The sequence below is a fragment of the Falco naumanni genome, chromosome 7, assembly GCF_017639655.2.
Source record: "Falco naumanni isolate bFalNau1 chromosome 7, bFalNau1.pat, whole genome shotgun sequence".
Classification (NCBI taxonomy): Eukaryota; Metazoa; Chordata; class Aves; order Falconiformes; family Falconidae; genus Falco; species Falco naumanni.
Window position 1 is genome coordinate 27,458,207 of NC_054060.1, and position 19,649 is coordinate 27,477,855.

The window sequence follows — 19,649 nt, forward strand, 5'->3', positions numbered from 1 at the left end:
GAGGTTACACGCTTTAAAAAGAAAGAGGAAAGTGTCAGCCTTGCTTCAAGCACAGAAACAAATTTCTTCGCTATTTGATTTTATATCTGAAGCCTTACATGAATGACGATAAATCACAACATGCTTCAGAGAGGCAAGTTTGCCACACTAACATCTTGATCATGAAAGATGAGATTAGGCATCAGGGGAGACCAATTCTTCTAATTTCAATTAATTCCCTCTGTTCCTACACATCTAGAAGCTGTTTTTAAATAAATTAATAGATTCAGCAGGAAGTGAGATAGTAATAAAGCCCCACACTATTCAGTACAGTCAACACTGATGGAAAAGTACCTCCATTAACTGATCATCCAGTTTGACTTGCTTTTTTCTTAGCCCGTCATTTTCTGAGCTGGTTTCCAGTTCACGTTCAAGAGAATTCATCTGACTGATCTATTAAAGACAAGAAGTTTCCTTAGAAAGGTAGTAGTTTCTTATTTTATCTGTTTTCTTTTCCCCTGCAATGTGCAAGTCACAAATCATTGCACATCAAGACAATCCAAGATTAAGAGACATAAGTATTTTTGGATAAGTGTAATGCTTTGCTAAAAGTGATGTCTAAGACAATGTTATACAGCATCTCTGACAAGTTTCAAAGAATAAGCAGGGTTTAACCCAAAAGCGGTAATGCTACTGTGTAAGCACTGTGTATTGCAGAGCACTTGAGCAGCCTGCGTTTTATTTATGGTTCCCATGTTTTACCACTGGAACTGTTTGTGCTGACTAAAAGTCCTGCAACACATCGGCATGGAGTCCCACCCTGCATGCTCTGCAAAAGCACAGAAGATTCTCAGCTCCCTGGGACAGGGTTTCATAAGAGACAAAGAGCGCAAAGCTCGGAGTAAAAGACAAATCACAGCTTACTACATTAGCTCTTAGAGATGGAAAATACTGCATTGAGTCACATATTTACCATCTAAAACTAACCTTCCTGTTTGCAGATGACAACTCCTTCTGAAGCTGTTCACACTCTCTCTTCAAGCTTAATTTCTCTTGCTCTATGGCTTTGACAATACCCGACTGGCTTTGATGCTTTTGGTGCTTTAGGGAAAGGATAGTAGATTCCAGCTGTCGCATCTAAAGAGACCAGAGATGAACAAATGTGGAAAGATGTTCCAGACAATTCAAACAAATCAAAGTGCATCTACTTCACCTAAAATACCAAGTACCAATCTATTTTGGACTCATAACAGATTCTGCGTTATTTTTGACATTTTAGCTTTTTAGCAAGAAGGACATCATATTGTCCTTCTTGCCCTTCCTCCTGCCCATAATCTGCCTAATACCGTAAGCCAAGAAATTGCACATGAAGGATGCTAGGAATATTACAAACTTCTTTAAGAAAGGTGTTAACTGAAAGTCAGACCAGAACCTTAGACACGAGTTAGCAGGATCTTCTTTTGAAGAAGAGCTGTTTGAAACATCACGAGTGTCTACCTATTCAGTGCAGACAAAGGAACACTACTCCATTATGCATTCTTTCTGCAAACCTTTCTATTCAAAACTAAGGAACAATATTCCTCTCCTGTATCACCTATTGCAAAAGAAGAACCATCAAGTTTTGCCTAGCATGCGGGGACCACCTCTGTGATCTGTCATCTTGGTCAGGTTACCTTCTCCCTGGAGTGAGTCAGGTCTGTTTTAGTGCTCTGCACTTCTCTCTGCAGCCTCTCATTCTCCTGCCTGAGCAGCTGCTGCTCCTGTTTTGTCAGCTGGTCCAGTTCATCCCAGTGTATTTGCCTCTGTTGGTCCTGCAGCCCTGAGGAAGGCACAGCCAGTTCTAGAACCCGATTCTTAAGAGACAGAATTGCAGGGTTAGGCCTTAAACAAAGAAGCAGATATTTTCTCTATTCAGGTGGGCTTTAAGTAGGCTTTCAGTAATTGCAGACTCTAAAGTTGCAGGATTCCCATCTTCCTCACAGCTTACACACTTTTCCCCTAAGAAACCCAATGTGCTAATCACAGTGCAAACCCAAAGTGTTTCCCTTTGCTCAAATCATAGATAATAGCTGTGCACTAGAATGGTTGATAGGAGTGCACAGAGTTCAACAACACAAAAAAAAGCAATTTGTGCTACATTTCAGAGCCCCATCAGGCAAGTAATAAACCCAGTATTATATATTATTCGGTAATAGCTGTAATTTAGTTTCTGTTGTACAATTCTGAAACAGCCTCTTTTCTATGTGGACATTAAATATTCCTTAATTACATGGCAAACAAGCCAAATTACTAACTGAATTCATAATACCAATCCCAAGACTGCTGGCTACAACCTCCTTCAGTTACAGTTCCTCATCAGTTAAGAGAGGCTGATTATAATACTGTGCCTTTCAAAACCAAGTTTGAGTGAAAATTATATCCCGCCAATTACTAGTTTGATTGTTAATATGTTTATAGTTTTGATAGGTGGAAATTCATATGTTGTCCAGAGATATTTTTTTCCCCAAAAAGATTTCTTTCAGGGAAGAATGGAAACTCAGGAGATGGGCTGATCATCATCTGTCCTTATGTTCAAAACTTACAAGTTTTTTTAAAAGAAGTTTAAAATCTGCACATTATATACAATCCAACAAGACTAATTATAGTTAACTGTTTTAAAATGGAAAACTACTGAATACAGAAAACATCATTCAAATAGGGCTTTTTCTTGTACCCACCTCCTCTCAGATTTTTTAAATCATGAGCTTTATCACTTGTTTAAAAAAAAAAAAATCAATAGTTGCATAACTCAGAGTCTACTTGCTCAAGCCTGCTACATATTTGTGTCCTTTTAGTGGACAGGCCAACGTAAAGAAATAAGTTGGCTACAGTGTCAGGCTAGAGCAGAGCAGCAGCTCGTGTCTGTAAACCTTGGCATGCAAAGCTGACTGACTTTGAGGCACCTGAAGTCCATTACCTTTTCATTGGCATTCTGCAGTTGCTTGTGCAAAGACATCACTTCTTGTTTAAGAGTTTCCTTCTCCTGTTGTGTCACCCGTAAGTCTGATTTTAGTCGGGACATTTGAAGGTTGGTATTTTGCAGCGTTTCATCTAAACTCTGAACCTGTAATGAGCAGGAACACAGCTTGGCATTTACTGGACCAAGATTTCTCATAACCTTGGTCTGCTAGGATGTGTATGCACCACCTATCACACGTACTTAGGATCTCTGATGGAAGGAGTGAAGAAGTTATAATGCTGACAGCCCCCTTCAAAAGTGCTAAATGATTTTCTGACTGGCTGTTCCATATCAGTAGCCATCCTCTTTGAATACAGCCACAATACTACATTCAACAGACATCTTCCAGCCCCAAATATTTATTGTGATATGCCAGGAAAAGAAGATTTCTCTTGAATTATTTATTCTTCCTGGCAGCCCATGGCCAACGAGAAATCTCAAGTGAGATCAGCCAAGCAGAGAGCCATTTGTTCCCCTCCCCTGCTTGGCAAGGGACAAGCCACTGCCAGAAGAGCAGGGAGCAGAGTTCCTGAAGTATTTTAGGAATAACTGGGCAGAATGAGTTGGCAAAAGTAACTTGGCCATAGACGCAAAACATGGCTTTTTCTCAGGGAAAAAAATCCCTCATTGCATTTAACAAGTTTCCTCTTGTCCTTTAAGAGCATCACTTTGAAAGACCATCACTTTGAAAGACCATCAAAGCAGCCATTCTTAGCTGCATGACATCTTTGCATCCATTAGAGGAGGGCTGCTTTTAGTGAGAAAAAAAAAAGCACTACAAGAGATTACAAAAATGCTTTTGATCTAGGGCTATAACAAAAAATCGCTATTATACCTTTTCTTGTGAAACGGTGAGCTGTGTTTTCAGTGTCTGACTCTGCTGTTCCCAGGACTTCTGCTCTTGCTTCAAGCTGCCAATTGCGTTCTCTAAGCAGCTTACTTTAGCTACCTGAAATAAGATTACATCTGTAAGCCTGACTCATTCAGGATTTTAACTCAATTTGACTTTGAGAGTTAAGCTAGAGGGAGTTACAGCTATGCAAAGAAAACACGGGAGGGCAAAAAACCCCCTCAGCTCCCAGCCTGAATCTCTACACAACGAGATCATTATTTACAGTGCGCATGCTAGTTACACTGCTTGAGTTCAGAGTTACAAGGTGTAAGGCTGCAATAAAAGTGCAAGAACACTGTCTTCCTTGTCCTGCTGCAATGTTTATATCCAGGCCCCTGTTCCTTGCAATGTTTGGAATTTTCTACATAATCAAATTACAGTAAAGCTGTGCTCCAGAATTTAAGTTTTCTCTTTAAGACCAGCTAGGAAAAAAAAAGGCAGGCAATTAAGCTTTTATCTGGCTTGAAGGTAAAAACAAACAAAAAAAAAAATCCAAAGTCGTTTTACAGGTTAGGGTGATACAGATAACGATATAAGAATTTTAACAGCCTGTTACAGCATGTAAGTAGTGATGTGGGTTTGCAGTTCTTTTTTACCTTATCAATACATCTGTTTAATTCCTCGCTCAGGGCTTCTTTTTCTTTCTGCAGCTTTTCATTTTTAGTAATTAAGCTCGAAACTTCATTTTGAAGGTCAGAGAGTTCAGGGCAACTGGACAGCTGTGGAAAACAAACCCCTCAGTTGCATTTCTGTGCTGTTGCAGAATTTTTTTTATGCAAGTATTACACAAAGCTTTCTCTTCTCTGGGCCAATCATCCCACTCCAGAGAGAATGGAAGAGAGAAAAGCATACTCTAACTCAGTATGAATGATCATTTGAGCATCATTCATCTATTGGAGGCATCCTTCCTGCAACAGCAGTGCTAAGGATTCCTAATTGCCCTGTGATCCCTTGGATTTGCTTTAGGGCTAGTCTTTCTCTGCCCCTTCCATGAAAGGGGAAAAAATACTGTACTGCTGACTTCTGATCCTTTTCCCATTTGACACAGTGCTTTAGCTTAACACTCTGCCTTGTGCTGTGCTGTTCTGTCTTTGCTCACTCAATCTTCTGTCTTTAATTACACTCAATCCACAATCTGCTCTTTACTGAACAGGCCTCATCTGCTTTTGCTTTTTAAGACCATTATCTATTCTAAGCACTGGGTGCATCAAATGAATGCCTTAGAGAGTAAAGAAAATTACTTTGTGGAGCCCTAATCAGGAGAGCTAACTCATTTGTAGCCTTCATTATCTGTGTTTATTAGCATATATTTACAGCCAATTGAACCATGCTTATACAGGTGATAACCAAGCCCAGGAAATTACCCTCAGAAGTTGGGAGATGAAGTCTCCAAATGGGTTTAGCAATAGGAATTCTCTCTGAAAGGATATGCTGGAAGAGTCCAGTCCTTAAAAATTGAGCTGTATGGGTATCACTAGTTACACAGGGAAGCGTTCCCCTTCCTATCCTGTCTGCACAAACTAGAAAAGCCCTGTCTATTCCTTGATTAGAGCTTTAAATCATTGTCTTTATTTTCAAAGCCTGTCTTTGTAGACCCATTACTCTGGAAGATCTTTTGGCAAAGGCAATGTGAAACCAACTGTATTTGAACAGTTGTGCATTGTACCCAGGGACTGCTTCAAGAGGATTTATATTCTCTTGCTGTTATGACCATTCTTTAAAGAAATTAACTATTTCCAACTTGGGCAAGAGAGGAGGGCACATTAAGGGACAGCCAGCATTATCTGATAGCACTCAAATAGGATGCCATACTTGTTTTGTCTTCTCTAGTTCCTGCTTGAGGATGTGGTTCTCCTGCTCCAATATATGAGCTTGGACCTTCATTTTTGACAGCTCCACCTCCAAGGAAGACACCATATTGGATGACTGCAAAAAGTAAAAGACTCAGGTTTCAACTTGAGACATGCCGAGTAACAAAGGTTAACCAGAGGATGCTGCAGCCAGTCACATGGGTTAGAACTGGGATGGCACTGGACAGAACAGAACAGGCATGCTGGAAAATTCAGGTAAATACTTATCACTTGGCTCCATTTCAAGAAAAATCTGCACACTTCTACCTGCCTGCTTTTGGCTGCTCTCATGCTTTCATTCCACCCCTGCTGCCGCACACACCTATGTTTCTGGCTAATACTTGGGAAATTTCAGCTTTGAAGACTCAAGCACAGCTCAAAGACATGCTAATTCCATAGCACCTCTGCATTCCTAAAAGTTCAATTGTTTCATACCATTAGAAACAGTGTAATCTCATACCTTTACTTTGGAGTTTTCCAGTTCCTCTTTCAGTACCAGTCTCTCCTTTTCCCATTCTTCCAGGGTACACTTTCCTGCTTCCCTTTCCTTTTGCTTGAGCACCCTTGCCAGCTGTTGATTAAGATCCTGCACATCTGCTTGATTTTTGGAGTTCCTCTGGCTAAGTTCTGTATTTTCGGAGTCCAGCTGCTGGTTTCTGGTCTTCAGGTCTGCTACCTGAATCAGGATAGCAGTGTCAGTTATGACTGCTTTTACACTGGGAATGAGACTTTTAAGAACGTTTCCTTTCTATTAAGATGATTAAAAGAACTGACAAGCGTCACTCCCATACCACAGCGTCTCTGAACGGTGGGGCAGAGCTGCCGTTAACTGTATTCTAAGTAATAGTCACGACCCCAGTAGCATTGCCTGCTTTATTTCCCTATAGCTGTTTAACTTGCTCCATGCCCTAATTTTAGGCCAAATCAAGTGGAATCATATTTAGGAGTAAGAATCCTCCTGATGGCCTGTTGCATGCACGGTCAGCCCCAGAAGCTGTTAAATTCTCATAAATAGCCTTAATTATATCAGTTATGATATCAGTCATCTGGCACACCATTCTGTTCCTCCTTCCCTTTGCCACGCTGATGTGTATTTTGAGGGGCATGCTGGTGAGGTAGTAGATTGTTCTGAGCAAGTAGTATTGCTTGGTAAAATTCTAAGAGGGACATGAATCTAAGAGCTACTTAAACCTTCTACTGTGCCTAGCATAACAAACCACCCTTAAAATAAAAGTAGCAGTCTCATGGATACAAGCAAAGGGTCACAGCTGGTAGAATTCCTAGACCCAGCCAGCTGGAAAATAAGTAGAGGCTGAGTCACATAACCCCTATTTCCCATGGGCTAGCTGCAGAGCATTACCCACAAAGAGTACAAAAGAAAGATTTTAACTTTATATTTCTATTAAATAAACTTTCCAAGTTGACTATGGAAAGCGCTCTCGAGTTTGTAAACCAGATAGTTACAGTAGCATTGCTGTAGATCCTGTCTTCTAAGCATGTCAAACAAGCCTTCTGTCAATCCCAAAGACTTAATGAGAACCGTTGTCAAAACGTTTAAAGGTATATAATGGTAATTTTCTACTGCCTTTGCATCCACCTAAGGAACAGCTTTTATACAGTTTGCATCCACCTAAGGAACAGCTTTTATACAGTGATGATTTCTACAGAGAAGGTTATGGGCTCAGGCCATGTACCTGCTTTTTCAGGTTGTCAACCATCTTCTGTATAGCCACTTTTTCCTTTCTCACAGCCTCTATCTTTTGCCTAAGGAAAAATGAAAACTTGTTAACATTAGAGTCACTTGTTGATACAAACACCTACAAGAATGGGCTGATTTTTGACTTCTCCAAAAATGGTAATTCTGGCTATTTATATATTGCTTAGCATCACTGCTTTGCACAGGCTTGGCAAGTGCTCAATTTATAGAATCATAGAATCAGAGTCATTTAGGTTGCAAAAGACCCTTCAGATCATCAAGTCCAGCCATTAACTTAGTACTGCCAAGCCCACCACTAAATTATGTCCCTAAGCGCCACATCTTCCTCAAGGTACCCCACACAGGTTTTTTTCTAGAAGGGAAGAATACTCCCAGGATCGTGGATGGTTACCTACTTGCAAAAGACTTGCAAATCACTGAAATACTGTCACGCTGTACCTCTTTCTGCCTTTTCTAAGGCTACACCAGCCCAACAAGCTCTGCCTTTGCTGAAGCATGAATAATTGCATCAGGTCATCTCATAAGTAGGTGCTGTGTTTGTATGTGTTACTGGGTCATCTGAACTCCTGCAGTTAAACCCCTGCTTTGGCTCTCGGAATGGGCAGGTCAAGCTAGGGCAGCTTAAAAGGACAAGGAATTGACCATCAGCCAGCTGGATTTCCAGTGGCACCACAAAATAAGCCCATTTCAAAGTTTGTAGAGTATTTAACAAATGAAGGAGCTTTGAGAGAAGGGACATAACCATCAGGTGTGCACAATGGCGAGAGCCTGAAGGCATACACATGGTACATGCACCGTTGAATTCTTACCGCATTTCTTCTCGGGATCCATTTAGCTCCCTCAGTTTCAGGCTGGAAGCGCTACCCTCCTCATTTAATAAAGTCACTTCATTTTTCAGAATGGCATTTTCTTCTCTGAGCTTCTCAGCTTCACATCTGTGGCAGAGAGATGAGACAAGTGAAAACTGTTTCTGTAGATCACCTAGGCCCACAGGGAAAAAAATAACTAAAAGCCTAAGCTACCTGTAATACTAAAAACCAAAGCTATGATTGACTTATTTTATGTGTGAATGGTATATGGATTTCACATTTCATTTACTAAAAGTGCTCCCCAGATTGCTGAAAAAGGGGCTTTTTGTGCATGTTTTTGTACAGCTAAGTTAGTTAAAATCTAAGATCCCTAGTAAAAGTTTCACACTAGTATTGTACTATACCTTTCAGTCCTTAAGTTACAAATAACATAACTTTAAACAGCTTAACACCACAATATGCAGGTTCCTAGGTAAGCAAGCTGTTTCCCCAGCTGTTTCTGGAGTCCAATATGCTGGGAGAGGCAGCATGGGAACAGCAGTGTTGGGAAGTGCCTTTTCTGTCCTGAGGTGACCGTAGAAAAATAACTTAGCCATGGTGTAATGCCTGAAAGAACAATTTCCTGCAGGAAGCTGGTGCTGAACAATAATTAAGCCACTTGCAGCCACTTTATGACCTCCAAAAAATCCTTGCTGAAATACAGCAGTTAAAAACAAGTAGGTAAAACCTATTATATTCTCTGTGTTATAGTGGTATTTACCGTATCACACACCTGATGGATTCCTAACCCTAAAGTGCTCCTGATGGGAAAAAAAAGTTACTGTAATTCTCTGGTATTAACTTAAATATTGAGAAAAATAGAAATGCTTTTAGCATTCCAAGTAACATTCAGTACTAGAAGACAGCAAACCGAGTGAAAAAGTGATATTAGTAAAAGCTAAAAGCATTCTGGAAGTGTTACCACAGTACTTTGGACACAAAAATACAGGGGTTTCTGATGTACCATAAACTACACACTGCAAAGGCGACTACATCCACAGACAGAACGGCTGGCAGGTTGCTCCTGTTTTACCATTCATGTTAGGTCGTGGTCAGAGAGGAGTAAGTCACACACATTTATTTCAGCCGTCGTTATCCAGGATTAAACAGCCTGCTTGCTAGTAGTTAGAGTCCAAGGCACTGTTTTCTAATCAAAGTTAAACTACAGCGGTTAATGCAGCAGCCATACAGCAGGCAGGCAGGCGGCTACGAAGTGATGAGTGGGATGCTAGGTTAGTTTCTAAGCGGCACATTCGATTACTGTGGGGCTGGCACATTTCCCACAAAGTTTTGCAAGTGTACGTTACCTCAGAAGATCAACTTTTTGCTGCAGCTCAGTGCACGTGCTTTGTAAGCCGTGCGTCACTGTATTCCTCTCCTCTTTGTGGAAATGCACGTTGTTTGTGTTAACTAGAGCAGCAGCTTTCTCCTTCAGCTTTCTGTTGGGCTCTTGCAGCTCCCACTTTTCTGCCGACATTTCTTTCACCATGCTGTCACTTCGGGCACGCTTGTCCTGCTGACCTGTAAATGCAGCGGCATGTTCTTCCAGCTTCCCAAACTGGCATCGCAGCCTTAACTTGTCGCTGTGTGCATCTACGTTTCCTTGTGCATCTTGTTCTTGGACATCTTCCAATTCCTTAACTTTATTGATAAGCTGTGTGTTTTCCTCTCTTAGCTTAGTACTTTCCAGTTTACTTTCTTCTAGTTTGCAATGAATGCTTCTCAGCTTATGCAGGTTGTCTTCTAGCACTTTATTTTTCTCAACTAACTTTATAATTTCAGATTTCAGATCCTCATTTTCTACCTGAATTTCTTCTTGTAGTGATAGAAGTTCAGCCTGTGCCATCGATCTGTCTTCTAACTCTGTGACCCTTTTCCAAAGCTGACCTATTACGCTTTTCAGGTCACCATTTGTTGCCCCATGAGCGTGATCAAGCAGGAGAGAGGCTTCACTCAGTTCTTCAGCCTTCTCAAGCTCAACCTGCAGCTTCAAAGCATCAGAAACAAACCCTTTGTTTTTGGGAGCTATTCTGTGATTTAGCAGATGAACCTTCTGCTGGTTAATGTCACTATGTAGCATTTTTGGTCTAGGAACTCTCTCAAGAGTTTTCTTGAGATCTCTCTTTTTTTGCAGCAGAGGCACCCAGGCAAGCGGCTCTCTATTCTTGTCACAATCCTGACTGCTGTCAGCTTCCAGTGCTGCTTTAATTCCTTGCATCTGACATGCCTGCACCTTGAGCGCATGGCCGCCTGCTCTGGCTTCAGTGCATGCTTTCTCCAAATCTGAATCAACGTCAGTCATTTCTTCCAGGTCGGTGGTATCATCCTCCAAAAGCTGAAGGACATGTGAATCTGTTCCCTTGTCTGCATCTTTACAGTCGCTGGGCAACCCTTCAAAAGTGGGATCCATTTCATCTGCCAGCTGAGAGAGTTCTGAGCCGGAGTCAGAGCAGCCAGGACTGGGAGGTCGCACAGGCTCCTGCTCTGCAGCTTGCAACCTGTGCTGCAGCCTGACTATCTCAGCAGCCATTCTGACATTTTCCTTCACAGCTTGCTCGTGCACTTTCTGCAGATTTAAGAGGACATCTGCATCATCTCCCAGGGGTGCCATACCAGAGAAAGAAGCAATTTTGCTCTTTGCTTTTGCATACTCGTTTTCCAGGACCCTATAATGATTTTGTAGCGCGGAAAAACTATTGGTCTCCCACTGCAATTTCTGTATTTTCCCTTGAAGATTTGAGATTTCCAAACTCATCTCAGCCTTCTCTGTTTCTGCTCTTACACAAATGTCTTTGTTTATACTCTCCAAAGCAAGAAGTTTGGAATTGAGGTCTTCTTTCTCTTGCTTGTATTCACTGTCAAGTCTCTCCAGCTTTTGCCTAACCAGCTTCCCATTTTCCTCCACCACAGATATATGCTCTTCTTTGTTCTTCAGCTCTTTTGCATAGTCATGTTGGAGTTTTGTTATTTTATCATTCAGCTTTTTCTCTTGCTTCTCAGCAGCATTCCTCAGGTCTTGTAGCTCCTTCTGAAGCTGCTCTCTCTCACACACAAGCTTGTTCACTTCTTCCTTGAAGTTTTTCTCCAGGAGATCTTTCTCCTGGGTCAGAGCAGAAGAAATGGCCTTTTCATTCGCCAGACTTTCCTTCAGTTGCTCATGGGCTTCAGCAACCTCCTGAGCAATTTCATCCTTTTCAAACTCCCACTGAGATTTCTCCTCTCTTTGCTGTTCAGCAAGTTCATGCAACTCTCGCTGGTAACATCCTTCCAGATTTTGGATCGTTTCTTCATATTTATTCACAAGTGTTTGTGTGTCGACAGAAAACTGAGTTTCTGCACGAGATGCTCTTCTGTTATAGTCACTTTCCATTTTTTTCCTAAACATGGTTAACATAAGATATTACTAAACTCTGGGCTAACTCAAAGATATTCAAATGGCTTTTTAGGCTGAATAAAACAAGCTGAAAAAATTACTTTTTCACTGAGTTTTAGATGAAGAACTATTTGACGGGTGTTTCTGAGAGCCAAAGTTAGATTTGAGGCAATTTGTTGAAACTTTAAAATTAAAAATCTAATCACCTTGGAAAAGTGTAACCATGAAGTGTCCTCAGAAAAGGTTTCTTGCACAGTGTATGCCCTTCTCTTCTTGTGATCAGATTTATGGGGGCAGATGTTCTTACCCCCATCTCTCCCTGTCACCCCAGGCTGGTTTTTAGTTTCTTTTGACACTCAATCTTCGCTAAAAGCAACTACCAGCCATCCCTGTCCTTCTTCAGAAAAGAAAAACTCTGAAAACCCAGATGCTTTGAAAGTACAAAGCAGGGATTTGTAAAGCACAGGGATTCTGAACAGAGCTCAAGTTAATCATATCTGGTTATGCTTTAACACTATTGTTGCCTGTGGGTGAGCTAAAAATCAATATAAATATCTACTTGAGAAAGCTCAGAAGGAAAATCCCAACCTTGACAGCAGCCCAGTGTCCTGGAATAGAACAAGCAACAGCACTGTACAGTTGGTACACTTGAATTAGGCATCAGGAACCATTTCTGCATTAGGTTCACCTTGGTCACCATGCCAAGCCAGCAAGGTCAGCATGCGCCACTACTGTCCCCGCCAACGGTGACACTCACCTTTCCTCCTCCAGGTCCTGCTCATGTTTCCTCAGCAGCTCTTGTTGGAGCTCTTCCTTCTCCAAAGCATGCACCTCCGCCATCCTTTTCAGCTGCTCATGAAAGCCACGTTCCAGCTCTCCCTTCTCTTCCTGCAGTGTCTGCACTAAAACTCTCATCTTTTCTTCCACCCAGACACTATTTTGAATCAGTTCTTCCCGTTCCTGACTAAACTTCTCATTTACCTGGTCCAGTCTGGCTCTGACATCTTCTTCGTGCTCCTGCCTTAATAGTTCTTGCAGATTGGCTTTTTCCTCATCAAAACGTGTTTGTAATTTGTTTTTCTCATCATTGTATTTACAGTCAAGCTTTTCTTGCTGTTCTCTGAGCACTGCTGCCTCTCCTTGCAGTTCTGCAATTTGATTTTTAAGGCCAGTTATTTGCTTTTGCATGACTTGCATCTCCTCAGCGTACTTCCTCCTCATATCCTCTTGCTCCTTTTCACAGTGGATTTTTGTCTCATCTAACTGCTTTTCATAATGGCTCACCTACAAAAAGAAAAGAGACTGGATTAGTTAACATTCTATGGACTGTTCCACAGAGATGTTTTCTCAACAATTCTGTATTATATATTTCCATATATTGTACAGAATATTTTTATTTATTATATATTAGCATCTTATACTGATCTCCCCTGCAAAAGAATGATAAAGTGCTCAGTTTAGTTTCTTGCTGGGATAAAGATGATTATTATGTGGAAAAGCATGAATTTCACTGCCTTCTGTTAAGTGAATTTGTGAAAAGAGAAGCCAGTAACTTAAGTCCTGGCAGTTTTCCAAATTTAAAGTGGAATATTTTTTTTTATTATTATTTCACTGATTACTTTTTCAAAACCTTCCCCAAATTAAGATGCAGATGAGGCCTTTCCTTTTAAAAAGGGTAAGGATTTTTTTGGGGGGGTTTCTTTTATTTTTTTTCCCCACAAGTGATGCAAGACAAACCCTAGAAGGAAAAGTAATGATTCTGGGATGATGTTTTATTAGTCCCCTTTTTCTCACTCCCATCCCAGCTTTGTCACAATACACTTTCAGTGTACCTGCATTATGCCATATGTGAAATGAATAGATTATAGTTCTATAACAATTATATGACTACCTCTCACCTGGAGGCGGGCACTGGTCTGACAGATACAGCCTGATGGGACCCCCAACTTCTGGTCCTGAACTGACTCCTGCAGAACAAGCCTGGCGATCTCTGCACCAATGCACCTCGCCTGCACAGCAAGGTAGATCTTTCTGGCTTGGAAACACTGTGACCTTGACGTGGCTGCTAGCATAGGCTGGTGGTAGGTGTTGTGCTAGACTGAGCTGGCACAGCTTTGAGCACAACACCATAGACAGGCACTGGAGTCGAGCTGCCCCAGGCTCATAAGCCCATCCAGACCCAGGCTGTCTCTGTGTAGAGCCAATGGAGATTATGCCCAGAGCAGCTGTGGGTGCCCCATCCCTGGCAGTGCTCAAGGCCAGGCTGGACGGGGCTTGGAGCAACCTGGGCTGGTGGGAGGGGTCCCTGCCTGTGGCAGGGGGGTTGGAACTAGATGAGCTTTAAAAGGTCTAGCCCAAACCATTCTATATTTCCACATGTGTGGCAAGATTAATTTGCAGATGGACACCCAGAACACAGGGAGCTGACTGCCCATTTTCAGTAGCACAGGTATCATAACAGCAGTTTCTATTCTCCCACAGCACAGATCGTGTTTCAACACCACCAGGCTGCACAAGCCTAGCATTTAGCAACACAGACTCCTGCCAACAGCCTTTCTAAGCCACAATTACCCCATGCCAGTGGGTATGAAGTGGCTAATTCAGATGCAGCAGGCTTTCAAGACTGGAAATGCAATACTGCCTTGGAAAGGCTCACTGCTGTCTCCTTAGCTGGTGTGCTGATCTACTGCAACATTCATTCAGCCCTCTCCTGTGCCTCTCCATCACACAGCAAGATGCAGAAGGAGCAGGGAAAGTAGAGGCTCAGATTCACAGTTTATCATTTGACCAGGAATTAAAAGTCCTTCAAGACCACTACACCTGTATGAAAAAGCTGGAAGAGTTGTGAAGATTTAAGTTAGAATAGCTTACTGTGTCTTCAAGCTCTTGTTTGAGGTGATGTAGATCCCTGTGATGTTGCTCCTTCATTTGTTCAATAGCCATTTCTGCCTCTATGCTCATATTTAATGGGTTGCAGTCTTCTGAACCAAGTCCTTTAAAAAATGGTAATAACATACATATTCTCAAAGCCCAAAGAGATACAATCTCAACAGAAAAAATTCATCAGTTTAATACCTGCAGCTCTCAAATTCCCATCACACACACAGACAGGGAACTGCAAACATTAGTTTCAGCTTTGAATACAGTACAGCAGCCATATTCCACTTCACGTTAAACAGCAAAACAGAGGTGCTGTTTGAGCCTCACTGTGAAGGTTTGGTAAAGCTTTTACATAATCACCTCTTAAGATGTTACGATAAATACCTACAGCACAGAAGTTGGTCATACAGGAGATGTGCTTTACCTTGGTCAGGCTCAATACCACTGTTGCCTTGACTTTTCATATCAATATCAAACTCTTCCGACAGTGCGTTTTTCAGCGAAGGCCGGAGCACTTTGCCTTGGGCACGGTACTCCTCCAGCTCAGAGTGCAGCTCATCTATCTGGTCTTGCAGTTCCTGAGAGGGGGGAGAAAAATAAGCCTGAGTAAAAGCAACCAAAGCAGCTGAGCATCTGTGCATCACCACACTGCCACGATGAGACATTTAGGAGAGAATTATGGTAGGAAAAGACCTGTCAATAATGCTGCCATCATACCACATTAGTCAGCGCCCTATCAGGTAAATAACACTCTTCTCCAGGTTCCAACCTGTGTTCCATCTGTAACAGATGTGTGCCTTATTAACAGAGCAAAGCCTTCTTTGGACTGACATCCTGTGTCTATTCTGCCTCTGCATATTGCAGTCCAGGACTTTCACTTCACTCCTTTTTCCTAAGACCTTTTTTAAACAGCAGCTTAGGAACATTTTCAAACAGTTGAGAAATACCTCCTCAGACATCATCTACTTGAAAAATCAAATCAGAAGTGAAAGATCAAATTAGGAAAGAGACACCCTCATTACTGCATTTACCATCTGGTACTTCTGCCCATTTGCCAGCAGAATATCCCGAGTGTTTGTGCCAAATGCCATGCACTCAGCTCAATGAACAGCATTTATTGAGGAAAATGAATCCCTTAATGGGTAAACACACAGTTCTGCAGATTTGAAAGGTTCGGAAAGTGAACTTTGAATACTGATTCGTATCTGTCAGTACTCAAAAGATGATCAGTTGCATATTCCAGCAATGTCTTCTTATCAAGAAGTATCAATTCAACAAATACTTCTAGGCAATCTTCACTTTTAAACTGCAACTTTCTAAGAGCAACCATGCTGTTTCAGATTAGGCAGTCTTTTGCCAAGGTAGTTCTTTATTGAATGAAAAGGATCATGCAGAACAGATGAGCCAAATGCTGGTAACTATTGTAGTCAGCAGAAAGTAGACATGTAAATACATGACTTACAGGCCCACTTTGAAGAAGTGTTTCAGCCATACAAGATTTGGGGAGGAGGAGACAAGCTTTACATTTTCAGTTTTATTTTAAGAAGATACTATTGTTTTCCAAACCAGCAAAACAGGGATGTGTCTTATTTCTGTGGTAAGTTCCTGCAACTCTGAACTGAAATTAGGACAAAGTTTGTATCATAAATCAAAAAAACACTAGTACACAACTGCGCAGGAGTAGAGCTTGATGTACAGCTGGGGAACAAAGGAGGATCCATAGACCCTATCCCAGCTCACACTCGGGGCAACCCATCCTCTTAGCTCAGCCAGTTGCCTCTGTGGCATGGAATCTGCCCTCTCAAAGAGCTTGGATTCATGTAAAAAAGCCATTGTACAGGAAAAAACTCCAGCAGCATTATATTGCTGCTCTGCACTGCCATTTGCAGAAAGGACATTCTTGGTGAACACGGGTGGATGGGTGCCAGGTCTCCATCCCTGGGCTCCGCTTACCCTGCATTGCCGCTCGTACTCGCTTCTCATCTGTGCCAGTCTCTCCTCCTGCAGGAAAAACTCTGCACTACTGGGATCCAGGTCACCAAACTGAAACGGCATGAACGGGATCCAGTTACTCTTCCACCAAACCGCCCTGCTCATCACAGCCCCAGTGCCATTCACAAGCAGTCCTGCAGCCTGTGCCCTCTTCCCTCTGGATTTTTTTATTTTTAATACAGAAGCTCTGCTTCCCTGCTGGTAGGGGACAGCGAGCAACCACCTTAAATATTATCTCACCATACCTCTCATGCTAACTTTGATTTCAGACCACAGCTTTCTAACTTGGCATATCTTTGTTCGATAAATAATCCCAGGTTTAAAGAAGTCTGGAAAACTGATGCTGTGCGAGAAGCCTAGTATATGAGCCTTTGTCTAGATGCACACACACTGAAATGCCTTTGGAGAAGCTGATATTCCGATAAGTTTATTGCAATTATACAACCATGATCAGCTGTTCACTCCTCTTCTCCCGCAAGTTCAGCAGAGATACCACCTAACATCTCATGTATCATCTTCCCTAGGAAGGACCTGGATGTTGGGCCTATCCAAAACTATGTGCTGGGGGAAAAAAAAACAACCAAACCTGCAAATCTGCAGGATTATTGCTTTACTGAAAGGCTCCCTACTCTTAATTAGCATAAAACTAGAGCTAAGGTGGGGTATCTTTAATTTTCCTTAACTTGAAGTCAGTCAGGCAGTCCACATCAACAAGGTAGGCTGTGCCTTGGTCACATCTGGAGAGGGACCCCAAGAGCCTCCAACTATTAGTTAATTGGCAGCTTGAATGTAGTAATGGAAAAGCAATTGAAAGCAATTTAAGTCTGGAAGGATACTGGGAAGAGGAGGATTTACCTTCTCAGCCAGGACGTTTTCCAAGTTTCTCTGCAGTTTGCTTGCCAAACTTTCATACTCAGCCAGTTTTTCTCCTGTTTCCAATAGCTCACTCTCCAGGCGGCTGTTTTCCTGGACAAAACAACCCCACCGCAACAACCTCAGCATTTGGAGGATGAAAACATTAGCATGTGGTAACATTAGAAAAAGAATAACCTCCCAGTCAGTCAGAGTATGGACACTGTTACAGGCTTCAGCCAAAGGCAGGAATTGTGAACCCATGCACACACAACCCCTCTTGCCACAGCAACAGTGAGTGTGAACACTGGACCCACAGCCAGCTCACAAACCCTGCACTCCTCTGCTCCTCTCACCTTTCAGATGGCTGCTTCAGGAAGAATATTTTATAATTTCCTTGCTGAGCACAGGACAGCCACCCCCATCAAAAGCTGCTCGCTTGAGCATCTGTAAGGGCATAGTAACTCCCTCTGCCTATCAATATTTCTGATGTCATTTGTAAGATAACACCACTACCATTTTATTATTTTTTTAAAAAACTGAGCAAGACATAATTATATGGCAAGACAGCAGTCAGATAAAAAGAGTTGACTTCAGTGTTTTCTAAAAAAAATATCTAGGAAAAGGATGTGAATCTGTGGGGTCATGGGTGAGCAACAACATTGCATTAAGCAGCAGATAAAATTATCAAAAAGCATAACAGCAAGCTTGCTTCAGAGATTTTTTTGTTTGGTTGCTTTCAAAGCAGTATTTTAAATTTTGTCAAGACTCATTATCTCCTGGCTGGAAAGCCAAACAGCCAGCAAGGCAGACAGCCCATCCAATAGCCAGACACATTCACACTCTGCACTTGATGGCAGCAAAGATTTGAACTGGAGCTTTATGAATTCCAGGAGTAACTACTGAGGTGACCCAAAAAACAATTCTCACTGACACGTCTCTATCTTGCTGCTGACATTATTTTCAGCTAGCTCAACATGCACTGTAACACAGCCTGTCAGCAAGGACTAAGTTGCAAGTGTCACTCCCAACTTCAAGGCACCCTTCCCTTTTAGCGGCAAAGGCCGGCTGCATTTGGTCCCCGTTACCTTCAGGGAAAGGGCCAGGCGGTCCCGGAGGTAGCTGTCGTCAGTTTTCAGCTTTTCTATCTCCTGCTCCAGCTCCAGCCGCTGTTTATTAGCCTGCTGCAGGATTTGCTCCCGCTCTCTCCGGAGCTCATTCTTTAGAGCTGCAATTCGTTCCTTGTACTCCTCATCCAGCTTCCTACAGAGGTATCAAGAGGTAGAAGAGCTCGTAAAAAGAAGCAGGCGGCAAATACCGCTGTCAGTGAAGCCTGGTGGTGGTCAGCAGGCACGAAGCCACCGCCTCTGTCACTGAGTCCATGCAATGCTGATGAGGAGGAGAGGGGGGACCCAGGATGCTGTACCTGAGGTTGTACTCGTTCCGGCGCTCAATTGCGGCGTGGTGGTCATCTACTTCGGAAGCCATCAGGGATTTCAGCTTTTCGGCTTTTTCCAAGTCTGATCGCAGCTTCTCTTTCTCTCTGGCCACTTGGTCAACCCTCTCCCTAGGGTAAACACAGCTGTCCTGGATTAGCTTACCCTCCCAGCTCCCCCAGAGAAAAAGCACGGAAAGCTCTCCAAGGGTCTTATCAACTGCCTTTAGTCACTGGATGCAAATTCACACACATAGCTCTGGACATGTCTTGATATCGCCATAGGCCCCAAGACCTCAACACCTGGAACTCCTCAGCTGTGGTCTAGCACCCCCAAACTGCAGCGCTACACCATTCTGGCAGGCCACTTTCTGTCCCATTTACTTGTTGTCATCATTTTATTACTTTTATGATTTCACCCTTACACTACATCCAGTTCGCTTTTGATCACAAGTTTCTAAGACCTGCTACACCGAGCAGCTTTCTTGACGGGAACCTGACAACACATCTCTCCACTGGGTGACTGTAAAAAAGTTATGTAGACATGTAGATGCAAACAAACAGTGGGAAGCCTCATCTTGTGAGGTTTCATACAAGCAAAGCAGGCAGCTTACAAGCAGAAGCGGTAAACCAACAAGTAACAGGACACGTGCAGTCTTAAAGACCAGCAAAATCATCTATGATGTCGCATGGAGGTGGATGCATAAGCTGATAACTAACTATTCAAAGATTTACAGTACAAACCAAACACCAACAACAACTGGAGCTTGTGCATGTGGCGGATGGATGCAACAGTCACACAACAAGAACTGATGCAAAATGGAGGATGCAAT

General features: G+C 42.4%; 1 protein-coding gene across 9 annotated transcripts in view; it reads right to left on the minus strand.

Annotated features, from left to right (window-relative positions):
• The window catches only part of NIN (ninein), a 65,021-nt gene that overhangs the window by 13,409 nt on the left and 31,963 nt on the right, over positions 1-19,649 (minus strand). For 7 of the 9 annotated variants that reach the window (XM_040600670.1, XM_040600669.1, XM_040600671.1 and 4 more), the window contains exons 10-27: positions 18,808-18,948; positions 18,470-18,644; positions 17,385-17,495; positions 16,491-16,580; positions 14,962-15,115; positions 14,529-14,650; positions 12,415-12,941; positions 9,592-11,661; positions 8,246-8,371; positions 7,414-7,483; positions 6,180-6,395; positions 5,682-5,795; positions 4,466-4,588; positions 3,813-3,926; positions 2,936-3,082; positions 1,653-1,832; positions 967-1,116; positions 334-432 (exon numbers count right to left, since the gene is read on the minus strand). In XM_040600670.1, coding sequence (XP_040456604.1) covers positions 334-432; positions 967-1,116; positions 1,653-1,832; positions 2,936-3,082; positions 3,813-3,926; positions 4,466-4,588; positions 5,682-5,795; positions 6,180-6,395; positions 7,414-7,483; positions 8,246-8,371; positions 9,592-11,661; positions 12,415-12,941; positions 14,529-14,650; positions 14,962-15,115; positions 16,491-16,580; positions 17,385-17,495; positions 18,470-18,644; positions 18,808-18,948 — 4,729 coding nt within the window. Of the gene's footprint in view, positions 1-333; positions 433-966; positions 1,117-1,652; positions 1,833-2,935; positions 3,083-3,812; positions 3,927-4,465; positions 4,589-5,681; positions 5,796-6,179; positions 6,396-7,413; positions 7,484-8,245; positions 8,372-9,591; positions 11,662-12,414; positions 12,942-14,528; positions 14,651-14,961; positions 15,116-16,490; positions 16,581-17,384; positions 17,496-18,469; positions 18,645-18,807; positions 18,949-19,649 lie in introns of those variants that run through there. The other 2 variants (XM_040600675.1, XR_005828878.1) reach the window with 2 other exon arrangements.